The sequence below is a fragment of the Scleropages formosus genome, chromosome 23 (assembly GCF_900964775.1).
Source record: "Scleropages formosus chromosome 23, fSclFor1.1, whole genome shotgun sequence".
Taxonomy (NCBI): domain Eukaryota; kingdom Metazoa; phylum Chordata; class Actinopteri; order Osteoglossiformes; family Osteoglossidae; genus Scleropages; species Scleropages formosus.
This window is the reverse complement of record NC_041828.1, coordinates 16,237,054-16,262,157: the sequence shown is the minus strand read 5'-3', so window position 1 is coordinate 16,262,157 and position 25,104 is coordinate 16,237,054. Positions and strand designations below refer to the sequence as shown.

At 48.8% G+C, this 25,104-nt stretch overlaps 1 protein-coding gene across 3 annotated transcripts in view; it reads left to right on the top strand.

Moving 5' to 3' along the window:
* Positions 1 to 1,267: 1,267 nt before the first annotated feature.
* The window catches only part of runx1t1 (RUNX1 partner transcriptional co-repressor 1), a 60,043-nt gene continuing 36,206 nt past the window's right edge, over positions 1,268 to 25,104 (top strand). For all 3 annotated transcript variants that reach the window (XM_029248370.1, XM_029248369.1, XM_018727234.2), the window contains exon 1: positions 1,268 to 1,641. In XM_029248370.1, the coding sequence (XP_029104203.1) occupies positions 1,614 to 1,641 (28 nt within the window). In that variant the 5' untranslated portion in view covers positions 1,268 to 1,613. The remainder of the gene's footprint in view (positions 1,642 to 25,104) is intronic.

The window sequence follows — 25,104 nt, the reverse complement described above, 5'->3', positions numbered from 1 at the left end:
TAAAAAGGGCAGGGGCAAAGCGAGCGGTTTCTCTGTTTATTTAATTGTCCGTTTCACTGTAACAACCCTGACCAGTGTGGTCAGATCTGTTGGGTGCTGAAACATTACACTCAGACACCATGGAAAGTGCTGGAATGGTTCAGCATGGCTCAAAAGTCTGTGAAGCAGCATGTTCAATTGCCCTGAGGACTCTTGCGCCAGTGACATTTACGTTTTTAAAATGAAAACACAGAATTACCTTAATTATATTTATTCATTTGGTCGACACTTTTCTCCCAAGCAACATACAATGGTTTACAGTTGGGCAATTTTACTGTACCAATCCAGAGTAAATAACTTCATCAAAGACATGTTAGAAGACATGCTGCTCAGGTGAATTGGTGACTCACCCATAGTGTGTGAGTGACAGAGAGTGTGTTCCACTGATGTATGGATGAGTGACCCAGTGTAAGGAGTGTATCTAGCAGTGTAAGTCACCACGGTGAATAAGGTGTGTGGGCTGATAACACTGCATAGAGTTCATTGGAAGTCACTTTGGAAAAAAGTGTCTGCTAAATGAAGTAATGTAATGTAATGATCAAGGGTACTGGAGGAGGAGGTGGGATTTGAACCAGTGACCACTCAGATGTGGCAGCTCTAACCACTACGCCACCTGCTGCTCACAACATCACTGAACACAACAGTTGGATCCCTCTGTTCAGCAGTGTGCAGATTTTTTTTTAAAAGGATGGAAGAATGTGGGTACCAAACAACAAAACTGGAACAACGCAACTGGCAGCAGCAGAGCCCTTCTTTTTTGAGCGATGTATTTGTTTGTTTGAGCTGGAAAAGGAGCCGCTCCCGCTTCTCTGTGACACCGGGCTCGGGGATGCCATGAGCTCCAGATGGCCGCGGGTTCGCACAGGGCACAGCCTGCGGAACAGGCGCGGGCGCGTACACGCCCACACCCGCTCACGCGCAAACACACACACACACATACACAGAGAGAGAGAGAGAGAGAGAGAGAGAGAGACTGAAATCCGTCCAGTTGTCCGCAAGAACGAGATCGCGCCCATTGTTCGCACGTACTTGACCCGTCCAACCTGTTCGCTGCGCTCGCTCACAGATGCCCGCCGCGCCAGTCGCCTCCCACCGCTCGGCCCCGCCCACTCCGTACCTGGGGTAGCAGAGCGCAGCCGAGCGGAGACACACAGCGCAACGCAGCGCAGCGCAGCGAAGGCGGGCGAGCGAACGAGCGAACGAACGAACGAGCGAGCGAGCGAGCGAGCGAGCGAACCGTCCGTCCATCCCTCCCTCCCTTCCTTCCGCGCCTCCTGCTTCTTTTCCCGCTGGAAGCCGCTTTATTGCCGCTCGCCGGAGAGCCGCGCTCACTGAGAATATAAATAAATCCCGAGCGATCGAAGCAGGCGAGCGCCTCCAGAGTCCGCCGTGTGCCGAGGACCGGCTCCGTCCGTCCGTCCGCCCGCGTCTCCGTCTGCCTCCAGCCTGCTGCCGGACTCCGCCGCTCTGTGGACGTGTATCGCCGCTGCGCTCCGCTCCGCTCCGCTCCGATCCGACGATCCGATCCGAGCCTCGGACTGGACATTAATTTTGCCTTCAGAAGCACAAAGCGCATGGTGGGAATTTCTACCCCCTTCCAGTGTAAGTGCCGTTCTTCATTTTATTTGTTCCCGTTTTGCTCCTCAGTGCATGGGGGGGGCAGGACGCGCTGTTACAGACGCCACTTTTGTGCGTGCCTTCGCCGTGCACGCGCTCACGGAGTGACCCGTTACACTGGAGTGTATTGTAGCGGACGGAACGGACAGCGTCGATCCATGGCAGCATAGACTATAGTACATCATCATGTTGTTGGAAATGTGGAGCACATTGTTGGCACGCACGGCGATTGTTTCCGCTAAGAATGACAACACAGCAACGTTATTATTATTATTATTATTATTATTATTATTATTATTATTAGAAAGCCTGTTTTGCTGCGGCGAGGAACTTGATCACTGGTCTGCAATTCAGTACAAAAGTGACCCTCCCTTCACACACTGACCCGTGGCGTGGAGTGAGAAAGCGCAGCCTTCGCTCGCGCTGCTCTGGGTTTTAAATTCGACCGATGAATTTGGATGGAAATGCGGCGGAATGCGGGGCGCGCGGAGTCGCGCTGCGGGAGGTGGGCAGCTCGCGAGGAGATCTGCCCCATCATCATGTTTGGCATCTTGGCTTTCGTTTCTTTTGGATCATGTTTTGTTTTGTTTTCTTATTTTTCTCTCTCTCTCTCTCTTTTACGCGAATGTTATTAATGAAAGGCGCGCGCTCGCGCGCGTTTGCACTTATTGTTACTGCAATTATATTAAGAAGCTCCGCCGTGCTGTTAAAACGTTATGTGCAGATCATGGTCCCCGTTATACGTTGTTTGGCTGTAAAATGCACTTTTTCGTCCTAATTCGGGATAATTTCTGTAGCAAATTTACATTATAAAAGGCTTTTTTCACTGATTAGCAGGCTTAAGGTGTAGCTTTGTGATGCATAAAATTTACATGAAACCACGTTTAAAGTGAAATTCCCTCCATTGCAATTCAAGGCAAAAAAAAAGTTCTCTTCACTAAAGGTGGCTGATGAACTGAGACTGGCTGTGTGTTAATTTGGACTGCTGTAATTAAGATGATGTATGTGAAAGAAAGGGACAAAAAGTGAGCCCTGGGGGGTATTCAGTTTTTTCCCCCAAATGAAGAGTTATGGAGGGAATAAAAAAAAATCTCTTCTGTTCTGTGCACAATTAGCTTCTTTGAATTAAAATCAATTCCCATAAAAAGCTGAGTGCACTATTGAATTACAATATACATGTCAGCTGTCTGCCCGGATTCAAGAAATGTATTAATTCATGGCGAAAGCAGGGTCTCGGGGAGCCCGTCAGAAAGGCCCGTACCAGGGGTGCGGACCAAAGCTCATCGTCTGCCGGCCTGTTTGTTCTTTCTCACCCGGTTCTGATCTGTCGGATCAGATTTTCCCCCTCCCATTAGAGGGAAACATCGGCTGACAGGCGCCCGGTGTTGGGGCCGCTTCGCGGAGCCTCTTAGCGCCTGCTTCCTCCCAGGGGTTGGGCTCTCCTGAAAGGTTAGCATCTGGGGACTTTGCATTTGAAAAACCTAACCCAGTCACAATTGTCAAACGCATCTCCTCAATCCATCTTGATGTTTATTTCTTTTCCCTGCTGTGACTTTGTCGTGGACAAATCTTCACATGACTTTAGGAAAAAAAAAAAAAAAAAAAAGAAGTGAGGCTGAAATTGAAGTTGAAATGTTTTTGGGGCATGGGGGTTGGAACTCAGATTGAAATGAAGGGGGTGATGTTATTTTTTGCTGTGAGACCTCTCTCTGGTGATTCTCCTGCCTTTTTAGCCTTGAGAGGACCAGGCTCGGGCAGGGTGGGTCCTGTCCTTGGTACCATTTCTCACAGATTGGGTCGAGTGACTAAACCCCTGCCTGAAAGCCGTGAGAAACCTTTGACTCATCACACCGAGTGTCAACAAGGCTTCACATATTTTTGTAACTTTAGAAAAAACCCGAACATGTAAAAATCCAGGAGAAAAAAAATGTCAAGCCTTTTGATTCCCCCCCCAAAGGGAGATGTGGACTATTGTGTGTTTGCAAAAAAGGGAATGCACCCATATATTCATCCTTTCTGTGACTTTACTTGCCTTCGTGCGACTGAGACAGCTGGCCTTATCTCGCAGCGACGAAATAAACGGAAGCAGAAAAATCATGAGCGTGTGTGCGGAGCGACGTGAGGCGCAGGTCCGTTGGTCTGTCCCCACGGAAGCCAGCGATGGACAGGGAACCATAAACACTGGCAGCAGCTGTGCTTTTAGGACTCCCCCTCTAATCTACATACCATTAACTGGGCATCAGTGCGCACCCTCCGCCGCCACCGGTGCTCTGTTTTGCCATAAGCAGGAACATCCAACAGCATCTACACAGAGTGGTAGCGGTGGCGATTTCATTAAAGCAAACATTAGCAGGGGTCGTGGGAGGTAATTGTATGCAATAAGTGCTGCGCAGGTTATCGGTGTGGTTGTTTAAATGGGGGGGTGGGGGGGGGTGTAGGCTGTCTACACAGCAGGCAGTCTGCTGCACACTCGCACCACGGACCCACCGTGCTCGGGGTACGTGGGGGGCATCACGTGAATTGGACCTTATGCGTCATCTGGCTTTAGAACAGGTGGAAGACCCTTTTCATTGGTCTGAAGGACGTGACATTTAAATATCAAACATCTTTTCACTGACTCGGAAAAATTATAGCTGTTTTGCATGGCATTTAAAGTTTCTCCTAGCTTACCGCGCATTTACATTACACTTATGTATTTATCTGACGCCTTTCTACAAAGGGACTTAGTGTTTAGCTGCGTACAGTGATTTACCCATTTACTGTATATAGCTGGGTAATTTTTACTGTATCACCTTAGTTTAAGTCCCTTAATCAAGGGTACTACAGCAGAAAGTGGGATTTGAACCTGGATCCTAGGAGTCCACCATGCTACCTCCTGCCACCTTAAGCTTATTTCTGACTTTTTCCTCTTCTCCCTGACCACCTTTTGTATGTGGTCTCTCCATAATTTTTCCTGATATTGATTGTGTGCATGTTCATATGAGGCACTGTCAAATGGGTAACTTGTTGGGCAAGTGCAGTACAAGGCTTAAAAGCCACGGAAGGTGAGGACTCCTCATCTGGTGGCTACGAGAGACAGCTGTGCCCACAGAGAGCTTAATGATTTTCCGAATGGGCCTTTCAGTGAGCCCCAGTTGTTACCGGCCGAAGGCTCCCTTTACCCCGACCCTGGATGTCAGCGAACGGTCGTTCACGGTTGCGGAGCTGTGCGCTAGGAGAGGCAGAGTCCCTTTGACTCATCTCGGCATCGGTCCCCACAGAGAGCAGAAGATGAATTATTGATGGAGGTGCTGTATCTCCCAGAGTATAGGCTTAAAATCAATAGGCGGGCATTGATAGTTACAAATTTATCCGTGAGAGGGATTCGGCTCAGCGGTTATTGAATTACATCGCTCATGAAAGTATAATGCGATGGAGACGATGAGGGGGATCTTTATTCTGTTGCAGTGCCGGAATTTACAAGGTCTTGTATAATTCAAAAGAAAATATTTAAACTCCAGAAACAAGATTTATTAAGCTTGTTCACTTTTACACAGCGAATCATAAGACTAATAATGGGCAGGATAAAGGACATGTTTCGCCATAACGCGTTTTTGATGGAACAAAGTGGCTTCTATTCATAAAGTATTCATGAAGAGCGTAAAGCTGTAGTTTTCCTTTTGGAGAAAAGTATCTGGAGAACGTCCAGATATGACACGTTTTTTTTTTTTTTTGCTTCTAACAGGCAATGGTTCTTCAGTATTGCGTTCATGCGTTTCAAAGGATGCTCAGTCTTGTGTGCTGCGTCCGGAGATATACAGCACCGTGGTATTCTGGTCTACATTATACTGGTGCCATTTCTTCGTCGCCGTAGTTTAGAGTGATTTCTTTAACGCTCTTAAGCATCACTTTCCTCGCAGTGCTCTCTACAGTCTGCACCTTTCCTTGCTGCTCTCTCCCTGAGAAAGCTGTAGAGTCGCCGTGGTCAGTGGAAAAGAACCCCATTTTCCAGGGGTTTGACCTGACCCCCCCCCCCCACCCCCAACACCCTGCCCACAGAAGCATCTCCTTTTAATTCCAAATTGACTTGCCAATTAACTCCTCTCTGTTGCTTTATTTCACTCACGTGCAGACACATGCAAACTCTCTGTCTCTCCCACACACGCAGACACACACTCAGTCACACACCCTCTCACTCAGTGTTTATTTTCCTGCCTCCATCTGGACCGGGCTGATATTGTAATCGCCCTAACGCACACTGCCTTCCCCTCAGACACACACACAATGTGCCATCCTGACAAGCCTTTTTTTTTATTTCAGATAAGCCGGGGATGTGTGTTTAATGAATACAAAGCCGTTGTGTGTCGCCCTGCTCTCTGCCAGAAGGTAATCTTATTGAATAGGTGCTTTTCAGTGATGCAGAACTCGATAACGGTGCAGGAGTGAAGATGTAACCTGTTATCTTGCGCCTCCTCTATTTTCCTGTCACAGAATTTACATTTAAAGATAAGCTGTAAAAGGGTAAAGGATTCAGGGTGGTTGAAGGTGCTTTTGGCTGGGTGGGGGGGTGGACTGGTGGCGGTCGAGGGCTGGCCTGCGGCAGAAGGAAAAGCATTGTCTTCCCTCTCATGGCCTTCGGTCCTGGCCTCACTGCTGCAGCATCTCTCCTTATGTCGACCGTTTCTTTTTGACCATCAATTTTGCCGCATAGTTATCTGTAATTGAGTTCAGTCTATGGATTTGAAGAAGCTTTGACTGAGTAGATGATACAATGGATGATGGCAAGTATTGGCCACTGACATATCTAGATAAATGTGATTGATGAGGTGTATTGCTGTGATTGATTTCAATTTTTTTTTTTTCCCTCTTAAATTTAACGTATTCAGCAGGTCTGTGCTCCCCAGGGTATTATTTCTTTACGTTGGAGCTTTTTTTGTCTTTGTGACAGACATGCATCAACTGCATGGGTTGAATGCTGAAATCTTTCTTGTGTCGGCCAGTTTGTCTTTAGTTTAAATTTAAAAAAACAATGAAAAAAGTTTTATCTCATTAATGATTTTGTACCATAAGAGAAATATGATGTTAAGCTAGGGTTATGGTTTTAATTTATCTTGCGTCATTCGGTTTGAAATCTACTCAGAATTCAAAAAAAGTGTGTTTGTCAAGGAAAACTGAACAATTGTTCTGTGCTTCACAAACGATCCTGATTTTTCCGTATTTTATATCTATGTTAATTACTTAAAATACCACCAACTAAAATGAAGCCACAGCAGCGCAATAAAGAGGAGTGCAATTAAAATATGCCTTCGGCTCACCAGGGAGACCCTGCCAAAAGTCGCGATCAATAGGTTCAAGGCAATGGGCCCCTTCTGTTTTGACTGCATGTATCGATGTGTCAGTTATTGTTTGGGGAGCCGGTCATGCAGAGGTGGCAGTCATTAGCCAGATCTCAGAAGAGACAAGCGGCTCCTCCTGAAGGGCTTAATTGTTAGTTATGTGCATGTTGGCATCAGAAGGAACCCAGGATGAAGTAAAATCTCACCATTCTTTGCAATCACAATCAAAAGGCAACAGTAACCTGTTGTCATTTACATTTATTCACTTAGCTGATGCTTTTCTCTAAAGTGACTCGCAGTGTTTTGCTGCTTACAGTGATTTACCCCTTTAAACACTGCGTAGTTCATGCTGGAGAAATGTTTGGTTAAGGGCCTTGATCAAGAGTAATATGGCTGGACGTGGGATTCGAACCTGAGTTCTTTGAATCCAAAAGTGGCTGCGCTAAACAGTGGACTACCTGCTGTTTCAAAAATGGGTAGTACCAAGGAGAGATATTATTGCCTGGGTCTTTACTGCCCAATTAGTAGTTCGAAGCAGGCCCCCATGCCCCACTGGTGGGTCCTTTAAAGCAGGCTCCTGTGCCCTATTGGTTGGTCCTTTAAAGCAGGTCCCCAATCCAGATTGGTCCTTTAAAGCAGACCCCTGCACCCCATTGGTTGGTGCTTTAAAGCAAGCCCCTGTGCCCCATTGGTTGGTCCTTTAAAGCAGGTCCCCATTCCAGATTGGTCCTTGAAAGCAGGCCCCTGTTCCAGATTGGTCCCTTAAAGCAGGCCCCTGTGCCCCATTGGTTGGTCCTTTAAAGCAGGTCCCCAATCCAGATTGGTCCTTGAAAGCAGGCCCCTGTTCCAGATTGGTCCTTGAAAGCAGGCCCCTGTTCCAGATTGGTCCCTTAAAGCAGGCCCCTCTGCCCCATTGGTTGGTCCTTTAAAACAGGTCCCCATTCCAGATTGGTCCTTTAAAGCAGACCCTCGCGCCCCATTGGTTGCTCCTTTAAAGCAGGCCCCTTTGCCCCATTGGTTTGTCCTTTAAAACAGGTCCCCATTCCAGATTGGTCCTTTAAAACAGAGCCCCTTTGCCCCATTGGTTGCTCCTTTAAAGCAGGCTCCTTTGCCCCATTGGTTGCTCCTTTAAAGCAGGCTCCTTTGCCCCATTGGTTGGTCCTTCAAAGCAGACCCCTGTGCTCCATTGGCTGCTCCTTTACAGCAGGCCCCATTCCAGATTGGTCTTTTATAGCAGGCTCCTGTGCCCGATTGGTCGAAATTGCAGCTTGGAAGAACAGGGTCATCCTGCTGTCGGCCATTAGTGTCAGAGACACACCGCTGGGATAGTGGGGTCCCTGAGTGTACTGGAGGAAAATTGTTGTGTTTCAGAACAATCAGCAGGCGCCCCAGAGATAAATGGCCAGTGTCAATTATTGCCGGGGGGGCTATTTCTAAAACGTAGAAGAGTGCCGCAGAGTGGTGTTGGGAGAAGAAGGAGCCAGATTGGTGGGGGAGTGTCTTTCTGCAAGGGCTTCAGATAAAAGAGCCATTTTGTTAAACTGCTGCTGCATGTGCTCAGTCGCAACTGCTGGATTTAGCCGTGCTGGACAATAACACTTGATGGTCTGCAGCGCTGAAGCACGGGAAGCCTTTTCCAGTGGGCTGATGTTACGTGTCATTACAGCTCGGCCATGAGGTAGACGGAAACAGCCTGAAAAGGTGCCAAGATCACCGTATATCCTATGTTTGGAGAAATATTTTATTTTGACATAATTTCTGCACTTTCTATATTATGCTTTTGATAGACAGACACTTGCATATTATGTATATTTACATTTATTCATTTAGCTGACACTTTTCTCTAAAGCAACTTAGTGTTACGTTACTTACAATTATTTACCCATTTATACAGCTGTGTAATGTTACAAAAATAAAGTGTGAAACTCTTGCCGTCTTCCAATAGGGCAAAATGAAGCCCAGATTGTTTAGAGAAATCACTTGCTGCACTGTCACTTAAAAACAATTTTTAAAAATCTAATGTATCGTATAGATTAGGGTTACTTAAGTAATATGACTGGACCCCCTAACATTATTAGTTCAGACATGAGAGGATGAACTTTGTCTATGAGTCCAAAGTAAGGAGAAGCTCTAAGTCAGCAGATAGCGTCTGAGGACCACGGGGGGCTTTTCCTTGCTCTAGCCTTCAGCAAGGGCCCTTGACCGCTGACATTACCTTTGGCAAGGTGCTTTCCGTAGAGCTTTTCCTCCAATGTAAAGGATGCGAACCTAAGAGGTACATACAGTGCACAACTGAGAGGCTACCATCTCCCCTTGCCATTGGCTGAGCTCCTGCTCCCTGCATCCCTGGATACGAGAGCAAAGCTCATCACATGTGACAGTGATTTCCTTTAACTTTATTCATGCAGCTGATGCTTTTCTCCCAAGTGACTTACCACCTTAAGCTACTTAGTGATTTATCCATTTATACAGGAAGGTAATTTATACTGTATCAGTTCAGGTTAAGTACTTTTATCAAGGGTGGAGGTGGGATTCAGACAACAGGAGGTGGGTCTAAACCATGGACCTCAGACTCCAGAGGTGGTGGCTCTAAGCATCCCGCCACCTGCTGTCCCGTCCCTCTGAGGCCGCTGGTATGGATCTGCAGTGTTTGAGGACCGAACGCGGACCCCCGGTCTCCCGCTGTGCGGTAGCACCAGCACATCCGTGTGACTTTCGGAGTGTCAGACAGCTGTGCGTGGCCCGCGGTCTTCTCTCTGGCTCAGCATTTAGCCAGACGTGAAACCAGGACCACAGCTGGCGCATCCCAGCTGCTAGCTGTGAACTTGGAGGATGAGCCTTGGGCAAAGAAGGGGGCGGGGGTGTTCCAGGCCTGAGCATCAGCCTCCCATCTGAGGCACAGAATTCCCAGTGACCTGTGCCAGCGTCCAGCTCTGGACACGCAACTGACTTTCACTGACAGCCACATGTGTCGAGTGGGCGAGCAAACTCACGCCCCACGTGGGGCCTCCTCCCACTTCCACATGAAGCGGGTACTTTGCAGAATCCGATCGCCCCAGCATTCATGTGCAGTTTCTGCGCTTTCCCGTTCCGCTGAAGCATGGATTTCGGCTGATGTTCCCAGGAGGTTCTGATCAATTCAGTGGAGACAGTAACTACGGTGTGCAAAAAAAAAAAAAAGAAAAAACGCAGTTCCTCTTACAAAACAATAAATGGTAGGGAGTATAAATCTGCGTTGCCATATAAGGTTAAAAATGTTTTTTTAAGATGTTTTGTGCCTGCCAGTAATCTCTTTTCCATCTGCCTTTATGTCTTTTTATCAACATCTGTTTTTTTTTTTCCTCTGCCGAAGTTCAGCAACAAGTATCCTTTATATGACAAGGGCCCCGTCGTCTGTTTCTGCCGTTAGCCCAGCCTTGGCTACCACTTGGAGTCCAGATATTCACATGTGCTTGCCATTACCCCCATACCATTTATAAAATGTAATAACATTTCGAGAAAAGCGTGTTTTTCACTTTTTCCATGACTGTAAGAAAAAAAAAAACGGGGGGTCTGTTTTTAATGTTCTCCCAGTGGCTGGACAAATTGCAGGCTCCCTCTCCCCTTCTCGCTCGTCGCTGTTTTTGGAGGCTCTTCGGCGAAATGCAGAGCCCGCAGACCAGGCCACCCGAAGCAGCACATGTTCCTCTGAGTCCTAGGGGAGCGCCAGTCCGTCATCCCACCGGGCACTCTGGTGTGGTGGGTGGGGGGGGGGGGGGTGGAGGGTTAGGGATGCGTCGGTGGCAAGCCAGTCCCCTCTCTACTGCTGCATTTGGGAATGCGTGCGCTATTTGGCACAGTTACAAAGATATGATCTTAATCTGCCATTTCCTCTTTGGCAGTATTAAATTGTGCACATAATACTTCACAGCTGCACAGGGATCACATGTAATGGTGCAGCTGCAATTTTATGTTTGTGAATTTAAGTTAAACTGTTTTTTTTTCTCCCCTCCCTCCCCCTTACTTTTACTCTCGACACCATATGGGGAAACTCTGGCAATTTGCAGTCGGGCCGAATCCATCTGAGAATCGTGTGATTCCGGCTTTTACTTTGTAACATTACATGGATATACATCGCATCATAAATGTACGGGCCCCACTTTTACCTCTCCTGCTGGTGTACTGGAGTGAATGAGCTCCTGCCCACAAGGAGGGGTGGGCAGCCACTGGAACTCGGGCCATCGACAAGTTTATTTTCTTCCACTCCCTTGGAGCTGCGTTTTCTTTTTTTTTTTTCTTTTTTTTTTTGTTTTCCTCTCCTCACCTGTTGCTGGCCCATCTTGATACCATCCAATAACTGCTGCCCATCTCTCCCTCTCCAGAGTCCCATCCTGGATAAATAAAATCAAACAGAAGTGTTCCGTTGCAATCACTGCAGCAATATGTAGTTTTAGAACTAGGACAGCTGAGGATTAATGGTCAGAACCTCCACCTTTGGACCCAAGACTTGCGTTTGAATACAGCCTCCCGTAGTACCCGTGATCAAGATACTCACTCTGAACTGATAAGTAAAAATAACGTGTTGTATAAATGGGTGAATCACTGTAAGTTGCTTTGGAGGAAAGAATCACCTGAAAAAATAAATTCGTCCATGTGGCAATTTTCTCCAAGGAGCCATAGAATTTAGATCCGTTTTCTAAGGTACTTAAGGTACAGTGGTTTACCCATTTATACAGTGCGGTGCTGAGTTCTGGCACTGCTGAGCAACGGCCAATTCGTTCCTGGATCAGACTGAATACGCAGAACTGGAGTGCAACGCAATACAGGGGTGAGTTAAAGGTTTGCCATTATCTCGTTTTCTAATCGTCGGTGCTGCGCAAAAGCTTCCGGAAAGCCCGTTTCAGCGGGAAGTTCGCCGTCTTTTTCCGAGAACTCGGGTCACGGCCGTTCGTGGACGAGGAGCGAGTCGTGCTTCGCTTCGGGATGTTTCTGCAGATGAACTCGAATTTGAACTTGAGACAGTGGTGGGCGTTACTTGAAGGGCCTCATCACACCCAGGTGGGGAAAGGTAACGTTTGGGACGTCAGGTCCCCCCGTGGGCTTGGGGACGGCTCTACGCATAGTGCGAGAGGTGCTGCGTTGGGGCTTACGCTGCGGACACACACCGATCGGACACACACGGAGGGGGCGCCGACGAGCTGCGGATTACTCCTACAAAAGGAGCTGCCGCTTTATTGCCGATTCACACCATATTCGCCTCTTCATAGGATTTCTAGCGTAGAGAATGGGTTTTATTCCAAACAACTGTTTTGTTCCTGATTAACATATGAAAGAGAGCTTATAGTCATGCAAATCCCCGCACTTGTTTTCAATTACTCAATTGCGCTCTAAGTTTCACACGCCGCATTAGGAGGCTCTCGCCGCTGCAGGGCCCGCCTGCCGTCACACGGACCCTGCGCCGAGGAGCAGCGCCGCGCGGGTACGCGTTGAGGGGGAGATGAAACGGAGCGGCATTTAACATCACACTGGATCATTTATGGGGGTCAGCGGCGAATCGATCATGGAACTGGCCTGAAACGGGGCCGCATCAATCAGTTGGCCCTAATGGCTCAGGCCCTTGCGCCGTTATATAGAGCTGTCTCTCCATATCTCATAGATCGCTCTCCATATCTCATTTATATTTATCGTTTATCCGACACGTTTCATCAAGGCGGCGTATAGTGTTAAGATATTTACAGCAATTTAACCATTTATACAGCTGGGTAATTTTTATGGAGGCAATTTAGGGTTAGTATCTTGTTCAGCGGTACTACAGAGGTAGGTGAGATTCAAACCTGCAACCTTTAGGTCCAAAGGCAGTAGTTGTAACCATTTTGCTATTAACTGACCAGTTTGGGGAATTTATACATGTTGATTCATGGTAAAGGTCACTACGGCCCTGTTGCACGCTGAGGCTGCTGTGGAGAGGAGTAGGACAGGCGGCGGGTGCAAGTGCCTTGGGCACAGGTGTAGTCACGGTGCGCCCTGGAAAAAATCCCAAAGGAGAAGAGCAACTAGTGGCAGGTGGGATAGCAGTTACAGCTTCTGCCTTTGCACTCAAAGAGCCAGGGTTCATAATTCACCTCCAGCTCTAGTATGCTTAAAAAAAGTGCTTAAAATAAATTGATACAGCAAAAGCCACGTGCTGTATAAATGGGTAAATAGTAATAGTAAATGGGTAAATCAGTGTAAGTAACTTAGCATTGCCAAGTAAATCAGGAAAATGAATAAATGGTGCAGCAGCCAACTTTACATCTGAGCAGGAGATATTTCTATCAGGGTGTGCTGCAGTTCAGTATGCGCACACACACACACACACACACACACACACACATATATACATATATAAAACAATGGATCAATCTTCACGCAGCTACTCCTGTAATGTAACATCTTCTCTTAATGTAATGCATAAATTGTACTTTTGCTGAGATGTACGTCACTTTGGACAAAAGCGTCTGCTAAATGAATAAATGCAAATTTAAATGTTTATATATATTTTTTTTTTTTTGTGTAACGAACATTGGTTCATATGGCGGAAAGAAACAAACTAAGTGTGCTTAAGAATCACGCGTCTACGTCTAAGTCCCTCTTTCTGCTAATGTTATGAACACATTGTATTTTCTATGACATGGACATCGCTTTGGAGAAAAGCATCTGCTAAATGAGTAAATGTAAATGTATATACAGATGGTCTCCGACTTACGATGGGGTTATGTTCCGCGAAATTCATCGTAAGTCGAAAATGCGTTTAATACACACCTCTGCGTGACAGACTGGGAGATGCAGATTGTTGCTGCTGCCCAGCATCACGAGAGAGTATTGCACCGCATATCACTTGCCTGTGAAAATTCAAAATTCAAAGTATGGTTTCTACTGAATGTCTATTGCCAGCTCACCATCGTAAAGTCGAAAAAATAGCAAGTTGAGGAGCATCTGTATATAAATTAGTGCGCATACTGAACCGTAGTATGTACTGAACTATATAAACGTCATATATATGATGTGTGTGTGTGTGTATATATAGTTCATTGTGTGTGTGTATATATACATACTGTATGTGTGTGTGTGTATATCTCTGCGTTTGATGAATAGGAGGTGTTATTTTTCGTTTCAGTGCAGGGCTGCGGCTCTCACTGGCTTTAATGCAGTGATATATTTTTCAGCCCTCTGGACGTAGTGTGTGCCACTGTGAAATTGCCTCTTTCGAGAAGTCATTTAATGCTGATTGCATGGTCGTGTGCACTTAAGGAAAACAAAGCTAAGGGAAAGAAAGAAAAAAAAGAAACCACCTGTACGCAAGATGGCAATGGCATCAGGTTAATCTGTTTGGCCAGTTTAACGTCCCTGTCGGCGGCGGATAGGGGCCTCCGTTCCCGCAAGGGGTAGGGCCAAACGCGAACGGGCCGCCGGAACATTCCGGAAACGAGAGCGGCCAGAGACGGAGCAGCGCGACGCCAAAACAGTAGCAGGAACGTTGCGCCCGCGTCGCTCCCCGATCTGTCGCCATAAGTGCGAAACTGAGCGCGCGGCAAACGACGCAAAGTTTCTCATATTTCCAAAGTGGTAAAGGGCAGGTCTGCAGCCTTCGCAGTTCAGGACTCTGCTCTTCAGTGTGAATATATTGAATTACACTGTGTATAACTTCTAACATTTCTGGCCAAGCGTTGACCTTCAGCGTTAAGTCGTCGTGCTTCTGAGGGTGTTTGTACATATCAGTTTTTTTTTTTTTTTTTTTCCCCGCACCCTTTCGGCTTTACTCTTCTCTTCAGAGGGAAAGGGTATTTTCCTCCTTATTCCGGAAAGCCGAGCGTTAAACGGGAAACTTTCGCAGCTTGCGGAGGAAACGGACGGGATCGATTCAAATGGGGTGTTTTGCGTTGAGGCTCATGTCGGTGGCGGGAAAAGTAATACACAGCAACGTTCAAAGTAGGAGCCAGATAAGTGAGGTGAGTGCGTGCGGTGTTAGACTGGAAATTTTTTCTAACCGAATAATTTGTCCAGTGCAGCGAAGGTACGGGGAGATGTCCCCATAAGAGAAGCATGATTTATTCTTAAATACCAGCAACCCTATAAACTTACATGTGTGTATTTTCATAAGGCTCCTTATGTTCGCTATGTGTTTAGTGCAGCGAACTGTGACGGATGGAGTCGTAAGGCATTTTTTTTTTTTTTTTTCTGTTGGAACTTGACAGTAATTCTTGGTGACAATATAAGCCGCTCCGTTCTGCGGGGCCAAATTACTTTTCCTTGTGTCTGCATCCATTTAGGGCGCCGCTCCGCGTTTCGCTCTTCGTTGGCTCTTGTTGTTTCCAGTGGAAATTCGATGGGGACAGCGATGTGGTGTGTGTACAACCCAGCCTCACACGAAACTCTGTGTGTCTGCGTGTGTGTGTGTGTGTGTGTGTGTGTGTGTGTGTGTGTGTGTGTGTGTGTGAGTGAAAGGGAGAGTGCTCTGCTCTCCGCTCGGGTCAGTGGGGTAAATCGATCGATTCCGAGCCCAAACATCCTGGATGAGAGTCACACGTTCTCATTCGGGTTGTCTTTGCGCTTGTCCAGGAGGGATGGTGTCCAGGTGGCCTCGTGCTTGGAGCTGCTACCTTAAAATAAAAAGACACAGGTTTGAATCCCACCTCCTGCTGTAGTTCCTTTGATCAAGGTGCTCATCCTGAACTGATACAGTAAAAATTACCTTGCTGGATAAATCGGGTAGACGACTGGAAGTATCTTGCTGTTGTAAGTCACCCTGGAGAAAAGAATCAGGTAAGTAAAAAGTGTGTATGTAAAAAGGACAGCTTGTGGTCTCCTGCTGATTTGTACCTGATTTACCATGGTATTTTCCAGGCTGCAGAGAGCAAGTCGTAAATCACCAGCGGTGGGTTTCAGGAAACATCCTTATAGCGGCGGGAGAAGGCTCCCGGGTGGTTTCAGCTCGCCTTGCGGGTGACCGGAAGTGAACCGCGGCCCGTGGCTCCTGCCGTGGGAGCGACCGCGGTCCTCCGTCCGGCTCCTCTTCGTCCCCTGGCTGTCCCTTGCCGCCGGGGTTTGATTTAGTGGCTGAGAGCTTTTTTTGTACCCGTGGGCTCGGAGCTAATGGTCCACATCTGCTCCAGGAGAGTATTTCATTTTACGACTGAGACATGGGGCGATTCTGATTCGGGCAGCATTGGACATAACTTATCCCTCAGCGCATGCCGCTATATATTATTAATGGAAATGTTGCTCGTTCTCCATCCTTTTCTCCGTCTCTTCCTCTAACCCCCTCAGCCCCCCCCTCCCCTTTTCCTGCTCTCCTCTTTTCCCCCAGTGGTGACAGTAACTTTATTTAGCATATTGCACACACATAATGTGCGCTCCGCCTGAGTGCTCACAGCTTGGAGGGCCGTAGACAGCATAGCTGCAGTACCTGTTGCCATGGAAACAGCAGTGGACCCAACCAGTCGATTACCCCCCCCCCCGCATCTATCTCCATGCTCCAGAAGTATAGCGTTGAGGCCAGAAGACTGCCCGGGTTCAGCTGGAGCAGGTGGGGTGGGGGTCCGCCTGTTTAACGCCGTCCCCTGAAACCGCGCCGTCAGGCAGGGCAGCGAGAACCGGCACCGTTTGGCGCGAAGTGATGAGTGCTGTCGCCGGGCCGTTGCCATACAAACAAAGGGCGGAAGGGGGCACGTAAATCACTGTCAGATGGTCAGACGGCGCAGGGCACCGTCCTCCGGCCCTGACCACACTGCTGTCCATCCAGTGCCGCAGTGCGCGTTCGCAAGAGGGTCGCCTCTCGCTTTCGGCCACAGCGTTGAGTAAATAGGGGCAGAGCAGCAGCGTCGAGTTTTATTCATAAAATGTTTTCAAGTAATATGTCATTGTTAAAATAAAAAAAATAGACATATGAACCCTGGTCCCAGCTCCTGGGATTTCTAAAAATTTCGTTTATTTATTTGTCTACGGTAACAAGGCCAAGCGGAGGCAGCCGTGGCCCGGCGATGCCCTGGGCAGCGCTTGCGGAAGTCAGATAGGACGAGCAGCAGAACCGCGACCGCAAAGTCATACCCCAGTGCCGCCGGGCCCCCCCGGCGGGCTTCCGACGCTAATTACCTGAGGAGCAAAACATCCCGGAGGAGGGTGTGTGAACGCGGGATATCTGGCTGCCGCAGGCCGCGGCTCTCGCATCCTGCTCGGGGGCAGGGCACTGTCCGTCCTGCGGCGTCACGGCCGGTTCCTGACAGCCGCCTATCTCTGCCGGGCTCCGGTTCCTTCTATTCTCCAGGCATTGTGTTGAGCAGGGCTGGACCAGGAACCCGGGGTTCCTGTCGTGGTTGCGCTCTAGCCCCGCCAGCTCCAGCCTCGCTGACAGATTTCTCTTGTTTTTGTTGTGGGTTTGTGTTTCTTTTTTTTCCCTCCTCTGAGGAGGACGCAGAAACACACGGGGGGTCGGGGGTGACGGACGGGGCGATCAAACGTCAGTCGCGCCACCGGCCAGCTGTGACCGGCTCGGACCAGCTGTGCTTTCCCCCAGGGCTGTTGCGCAGAGACGGGGCTGGGCGGCGCTGTGCCGTACGAACCCACGGTGTACCGGTGCCGGGGTGCCATCGCCGCTGTCCGACTCCGTGTTTCGCACCGGGATGAAATGTTTTTCTGTGGCTCTTCGTGTATTCTCACGCCCAAGCGGTGAAGCGGACGCGCACTGCTCCGGCCCCGGCTTCATGGCTGCTCTTCTCCGGTTGCCAGGTGGTAGGAGGTCTCTTCCTTCGCTTTGGTGGTCAACGTCAGCAGGAGGTTTGCTCTTCATAAACGATTCGTGGCTTTGACGTGTCGGACACATGATCTTGAGCAGCTACAGGAAGCCGAAGGAGAGAGAGACGAGGAGGGGGTATGCATGGGAACTCCTTGGTAGGTTCGTACTATGGTATTCGGGATCAGCTGATGGTGGAGGCCAGAAGACAAGGTGGGAGAGAGCTGCAGTAGCCCCGATGTGATATGGCCCACCATGGCCTGAACCAGGAGTTGTGTAGTTTGTTGTGAGATCCTGGGATGTTGTGCAGGATTATCTGCAGGGCTGAGTTGTGACAGCAGTGTGTTGAGGGGAGGATAGACAGGAGTCGATTGTTACTTACACAGCCATGAAGCAAGCGAGATGATCTCTGTCTAGTTTGACAGGTGGACGGAGCAGCCGGGAGGTGAAGGATTTCGGCCTTGGAGAGACTGAGCTGTAGATGGTGGTCAGTCATCCAAGAAGTTATAGATACGGTCATCTCTGTGTCTCTTGGCATAATGCTTGTGTTTACTCTGAGATGTACATTGCTTTGGAGAAAAGCGTCTACTAGCAAGTAGCACAGTGGTCAGAGCCACTGCCTTGTGCTTGAAGGACCTGGTGCTCTAGTCCTCGATCAAGGTTTTTACCCTGTAATGATGCAGTAAAAATTGCCCAGCTGCAAAAATGAGTAAATCATGGTTAGACATTTTGAAGACAACTCTGCTAAGTGAGTAACTGTAATGGGGGGGAGTGGAACACACCCCTTTCTTGTAAAGGTCTGTGCTGCTCTGACTTTGGTCCTTGAGCTAAGCGCTGGAGAGCAACTGCTGCACACTGATACACGCACGCACGCACGCACACACACACACACACACTTTCTGAACCGTTTGTCCCATACGGGGTTGCGGGGAACCGGAGCCTAACCTGACAACTCAGGGCGTAAGGCCGGAGGGGGAGGGGACACACCCAGGACGGGACGCCAGTCCATCGCAAGGCACCCCAAGTGGGGCTTGAACCCCAGACCCACCGGAGAGCAGGACCCGGTGCAACCCACTGCGCCACCGCGCCCCCTTACACACGCACACTCTATAGGCAATTCAGAGCGACCAGTTTACCTGAAATGCATGTCTCTGAAGTGTGGGAGGAAACCAGAGCACCTGCAGAAAATCCACGCAAACATGTGGGGAACAAGCAGATTCCACGTAGCCTGAGTGGGGATTAAGGCCACGTTTCAGGTGTCGTGAGGCACCAGCACTGCCTCTGCTCCACTCTGCCGCACACCCCTTTGAGCACAGAATCCCAAACGAGCCACTTGTCTCACGCGTCTTTAACAGCGACCGGCTGCATCGTGCTCCTCTGATGGACACGATCACAGGCTGTGAGCAGCAGTGTGTCTGTCTGAGTGTGCGTGTGTAGCTGGGTGGACCACCCCCCCCCCCCCCCGCGCTTCCCTGCCCATGAGCCACTGCCATTTGTTTTGTCTCATTAGTTTATTGCCATGAGGACACCAGCGGTGATACATAGGTCCCCCACAAATGAGTCCAGATCACAAAGTGCAGCTTTGCCCAGCAGCCAACAGTTTTTTAAAAAAAATGTGTGTTGGCCAACAAGGCCGGTTTCATAATTAGGTGAACCTAGAGAACCGCCTAGAGGCCCTGAAATTTCGGAGCTCCAAAATTTGCGACAAAAATCAAAAATAAATGGTAATTTTGGGGAAACATCAATGAAAGCCTTGCATAATGATAAAGTTTTATTAGAACATTGAAGATGTGCTGCCTTATACAGTATGACGGAAACGCTGTATAAGGTATTGCTGCCCATGTCTTTGAAATGTGAATCTTTGTAGGAGACGTTTCCTATGGAACAAACCGTCGCTCCCTGCACTAAACAGCGTATCGCTACTAGTTCCCTTAACCAACCAGTCTTTAAAATATTTCCTTTTCAGCCGTTACTCCATAACTTTGTGTCCTGTGCAATTTCACGTATGTGTTATAATTCATGAAGAAATAACTCCAAAAACATAAATTCAAAGTGACTTTTCATCTTTCGTGGTCTGTATCTACATACATTTACATTTATTCACTTAGTAGACGCTTTTCTCCAAAGTGACGTACGTCTCATAGAAGATACAAAGTGTCTTAAGTACAGTTAGTTACTTTCCACTATATGAACCGACGTTTATCACGCAAGTAGCTGCATGAAACTTTATCTGAATATCAAAAATTTCAAATCTCTCACACACACACATCTTCTGAACCGCTTGTCCCATACGGGGTCGCGGGGAACCGGAGCCTAACCCGGCAACTCAGGGCGTAAGGCTGGAGGGGGAGGGGACACACCCAGGATGGGACGCCAGTCCATCACAAGGCACCCCAAGCGGGACTTGAACCCCAGACCTACCAGAGAGCAGGCACAGGCCAAACCCCCCGCTGCCCCATCAACACCCCCCACACATTTCCAATCACCTTCCTAGTAATTTTTTAAAAAATACATATAAAAACATTTACGTTACATTACAGGAGTAGCTGCGTAAAGGTTTATCCGGTCATCAACACTCCTTCTAGTGCAAGGTTATAGTCTTATATCTTACATGTAAGATACGTACATATTTCATATAGTATATGTTTGTATGTGCGTTAATTTAGAGGCAGGAAGTCTAAAGGGTTCCGGCCCGATTCTTACCCCGGGGATCCGAAACCCCGAGGGCAGCCCCGATGGTCAGCTGTGTTCGGCCTCGGGTTCGGCGGAGCGATCGCCGCGGCGTTGTGCCGCGAGTCGTCCCCGCGCCGCTGGGATGCCGTGTTTTATCTGCCGCGCAGCACCTGTTAAGCCAATTAGGGCCCTCGTAGAGCGTCGCATGGATGCTCTCGCTAAGCCGGGGAAGTACAGTAAAGAGCGTTCCTCTACAGCGTGGGGAAAATGGGATTATTCCGCCTCTGCCTTTGTCGCCACGTGTAAACGATGTCTCTTAAGCGGCGCCGTTTATCCTGTCCTGTGAAGAGGAGTCCTGGGGCTGTGCGCGGACACCTCCGATGGCAAACGTTCCTAATATCGCCGCCATTCTTCACAATGTGCGTGGAGGGTTTCTTTTTCTGTCCCGTGACCCAAATAAAATGTTGGGATGTAATAGATTCCCAGCAGATCTGGGGAAGGGGGGGGGGGGTCATGTTTAAACCCCTTTAAAGGACGATTTTGTGGGTGTTTTGGAGCCTCGCTTTGCGTTTTGTAGGAAGTGGTGCTTTGAGGTTGTTGCTTGGGCAGTTTGACTCTCTGTCAAAGGCTGCTGTTGTCCCATCCCTGTCCACTTTGCGGGGTTGGAACCCGTCACTCGTGGTCTTGTGGGCGGAGCTACTCCGGGAGCTCGCCTTGCCGGTGTGGGGTTCTTCTCCTAGAGTTGTGATCAATTCCTTCTCTCGCTGTTCTCCATGGCCTTAATTGGCACTTACAGCTTTTCGGGTTCGAACGGGGGGGTGTGGACACACAGGCCGACCCAGGTCCGCTTCTCCGCGCAATAACCCTCGCGCACCCCCTCCGACGCCGCCTTCCCTCGGCCTCACTTTCCCGTGGGTCGCTGGAGCAAAACGCTAATAGCTTCCAGCTGTGTGGAAAATCGGGCCTCTCGGGTGCAGTGCGGGGAGTGGCGGCACGGGGAAGCTGCGCTAATTCGCCTTCTTTGTTCTGCCCCAGTGGGCCACAAAGCACACCCCCCAACCCTGCGTCAGACCCGATTGGCGGTCAGCAGCCTGAAAGCAAGGAGGGGCCGCCTGGACGCGACCGGGCACCCCCGTTCGCCAGCGGCAGGGAGAGGGGCCGGAGGCTGGATGGGGGCGTGGCCTGTCGTTGGGTGCCGAGCCAAGAAGAGATGCTGTTGCACTGTGCAGAGGTGGGTGCTGTAGTTCAGGGTCCATCGGAACCCCCGTTAGCCCGGTGCTTTTGTCTCTGCCTGTGTGTGTGAGACGTGTCTTTGTCCCAATAACGCGGTGGCAGTTCCCGATGGAGGTCCTTCCTGCATACAGCTCGTACAGTTTGCCTGTGCTCAGCGCATCGTTTCAAACACTTTGCGTAATACTGGGAAGACGGTGTGTGTGTGTGTCGGCGAGGCGAGGCAGGACGGGGGTGTGGAGGAGGTCACGAGATGGAGTGCTGGTTAGTGGCCTTGCTGCCCAGTAACACCACTGAGGGTTAGTGTGCATGTTCTCCCAGTATTCGAGTGGACCTTTCCTGGGTGCTCTGGTTTCCTGCTGCCATAAAGAGATGGAGTTGAGGTGAATTGGGAAGTCTGAATTGCTATTTTTATGTGTGTGTCTGTGTGTGTGTGCGTGTGTGTGTATTACACTGCTCTGCTGTACATTGATGTCTTGGAGTTTACTGTATCTAACACTAAGTCACCTTGGATATAATAATAATAATAATAATAATAAGAAGAAGAAGAATACTGCTGGTCTTCTGGTTACAACAGGGTTCTCTTGTTCACCTGACATATGTCAAAAATCTGCTGTATAATCCATAAAGATATATAAACAGCTAACATACGGGATTGCTACATTGTATAATAGGGCTTTGTTATAATTTCTCACGTCTCATACATTAGTCATGCTAACATAATACAAATATAGAATGATAACATGTATAAATATATTACAGTATTTTCATGCTGCGCTATTAGTTTCCCTACTTTTCCTCTTCGGCACCACCAGAACTTTTTCGCCTGCTGTAAGTCCATGCTCTCGTACAATGGATGCAGGGTCATCCTTAGGCGACACGACCCAATGTCGGAGCTCGAAAATAATACGGTAAGGTTAATGGGGTGGCTGTTGTAAGTTGAGGTGTTCGTAAGTCACATATGTTCTAAGGCCCACCTGTATTAATAATAAAAATGATAATAACCAGTTGGGTCTCGTGGCTTTCGGCTGGAGCCGTTCAGCTCCCACCGGAAGGGATCTGCGGGGGGTAAATGCGGAGCGAACTGTCCCCCCCTCCTAGTGTGTGCAGATGCTGTGGCGCACCGGTACGCCTACTCAGGCCTCGCCAACTGATGATAAGTGATGGTTTAAGTGCGTGTGGTTATGATGTGTTTTCTTTTCAGCTCTCTCTTTTTAAATATGCATAGGCGTTAACTCTGGAAATATGGCTCCCATTATCCAGCATGCGGAGGAAGACTGTCTGTAATGGACTTGGCTGTACGGTTGGGGGGGTGGGAGGCGGGGGGCAACAGGTCGTCTTGTGATCGAGGCCCCCGTACGGAATCGTGCATTTGTTGGTTTAAATCCCAAGAGGGCACTGCCATTGCGCGGCCTGATGAAGGGGTGAAGCTGTAAACCGCTGCAGTGTGTAAAAATAAATGATAAATATGTTGTCAGGAGTAGAGTGTGTGTGTGTGTGTGTGTGTGTGTTTCCTGTGTTGTGTACACAGGTGTAAACATCCCGTTGGTGTTTCATTGCTTATTTTTACCCGTTAGTCTGACTTTCAGGCTCAGCTTCTCCATACCATGACCAACACCCATTCAGGGCAGTAGGGGGCATAGTGGTTAGTGATGACGCTTTCCATGCTCAGTGTCTCGGGGTATGACTAGTCCTCCTGATGTTCTCTTGTGTTTGTGGAGAGCTCATGATGCTGACCAGTATGAGTCAATGTGTTGTGGTTTCAGCAAAGGCCAGTAGGTGGTGTAGCGGTTAGAGCCAAAGGAAGGACCCAAGTTTGAATCCACTACACCTCCTGCTAAAGTACCCTTGATACAGGTAGTTTCCCTCAACTGAAACAGTAAAAATTACCCAGCTGCGTAAATAGCTGAACGCCGTTAGTCGTTTTCGGCTAAATGAATGTAAATGTGATGTAAATGGAAGTGTGGGCAGATACCACGGTATTCCTCTGAGTTTCCAGGAAATGCAGCGGCAGGGTTCTCACAAGCGTCTCGCCCACTTGTGGTTCGGGGGCAGGTGGTCCTGACTGAGGGGTGCATGTCGGGGTTGCTGGGGGTTGGAGGTGGTTGCAGGTCAGAGGAGCCCCAAGTCCACCGCCGCCCCCTGCTGGTTGCCATGGGTCAGTGGTTAGGAGGTGGACAGGGGAGCAGAAGCATAACAGCAAAAAATAATTCATAATCCTGACATGGCCTCTTGACAAAGGTTCACACTGTCTGTTAATAGGACAAGGGTTTGAATCCCTCTCCTACAGCAAATATTACTCACCTGAGTAAATTACTGTATAAACTTAACAGTATACGTTGCGTTGGAGGGGGGTGCAGTGGGTTGGACCGAGTCCTGCTGTCCATGGGGGTCTGAGGTTCTAGTCCCGCTTGGGGTGCCCTGTGGTGGACTGGCATCCCGTCCTGGGTGTGTCTCCTCCCCCTCCAGCCTTTCGCCCTGTCCTGCCGGGTTAGGCTCCTGCGACCCTGTATGGGACAAGCGGTTTCAGGTGGTGTGTGTGTGTGTGTGTGTGTGTGTGTGTGTGTGTGTGTGTGTGTGTGTGTGTGCATTACATTGGAGAAGTGTCAGTTACATGAATGAATGATGATGATAATGCTAATTAATGGGGAAAAAACTATATAATCATGCTGATGGCGCATGATGTAGAATAGTATAGATCTACATCAGTAATACTACTTGTGACGTGTAATACGACAACTTATATGCATAAAATTCTATGAACATCAACATGATTTTTCCTTTTGTCATTGTTCATAAGTGTGCACATACATACATACATACATACTGTATGTACTGTATGTACAACTGGGATGCTGTATTGCTGTGATGGTTAACAAAAGTCACTTTATGCCTGTGCTTTATTACTGTGCAAGCACGTGTGTGTGTGTGTGTGTGTGTGTGTGTTCGTGCGCACGCTAAAAGCATAATGCAGAAGCGAGCAGCACTCCTGATTGTCGCTGTCTGAGAGACTGAAGAGGCTTGCTCCCTGGGGGTGGCGGTGAGAGACAAGTTCCATAGACCACACACACACACACACACACACACACACACAGAAACAAGCCCAGCAGCGCTAGGTGTGGCTCTCAGGCTATTGCCACCAAAGTGTTTGCGTACTGACATCTTTTTTTTTTCTTTTTTTTTTTTTGAAATGTCGCCACATGCTGTTCCACCAGCGGTGTGTGATGGGAGGAGTGTGTGTGAGGCTGTTATTATGGAAACACGGCAATGGGAGGGACCTTCCTTTTTCTCCACACCATTTTCCCACATGGAATTCATCTGCCGTCGACGGCGGCTGCATGGAGAGATGCCTTCAAGCTGACAGCGACCGAAAAGCCAGACATATGTTAATCACATGCACTGATGGCGGCCGGGGGGGCCGTGGGGGGCTGCTCCAGAGACGCTGCAGCAGGAGGGGGGTGGGGAAGGATTTCCTTTGTTAGG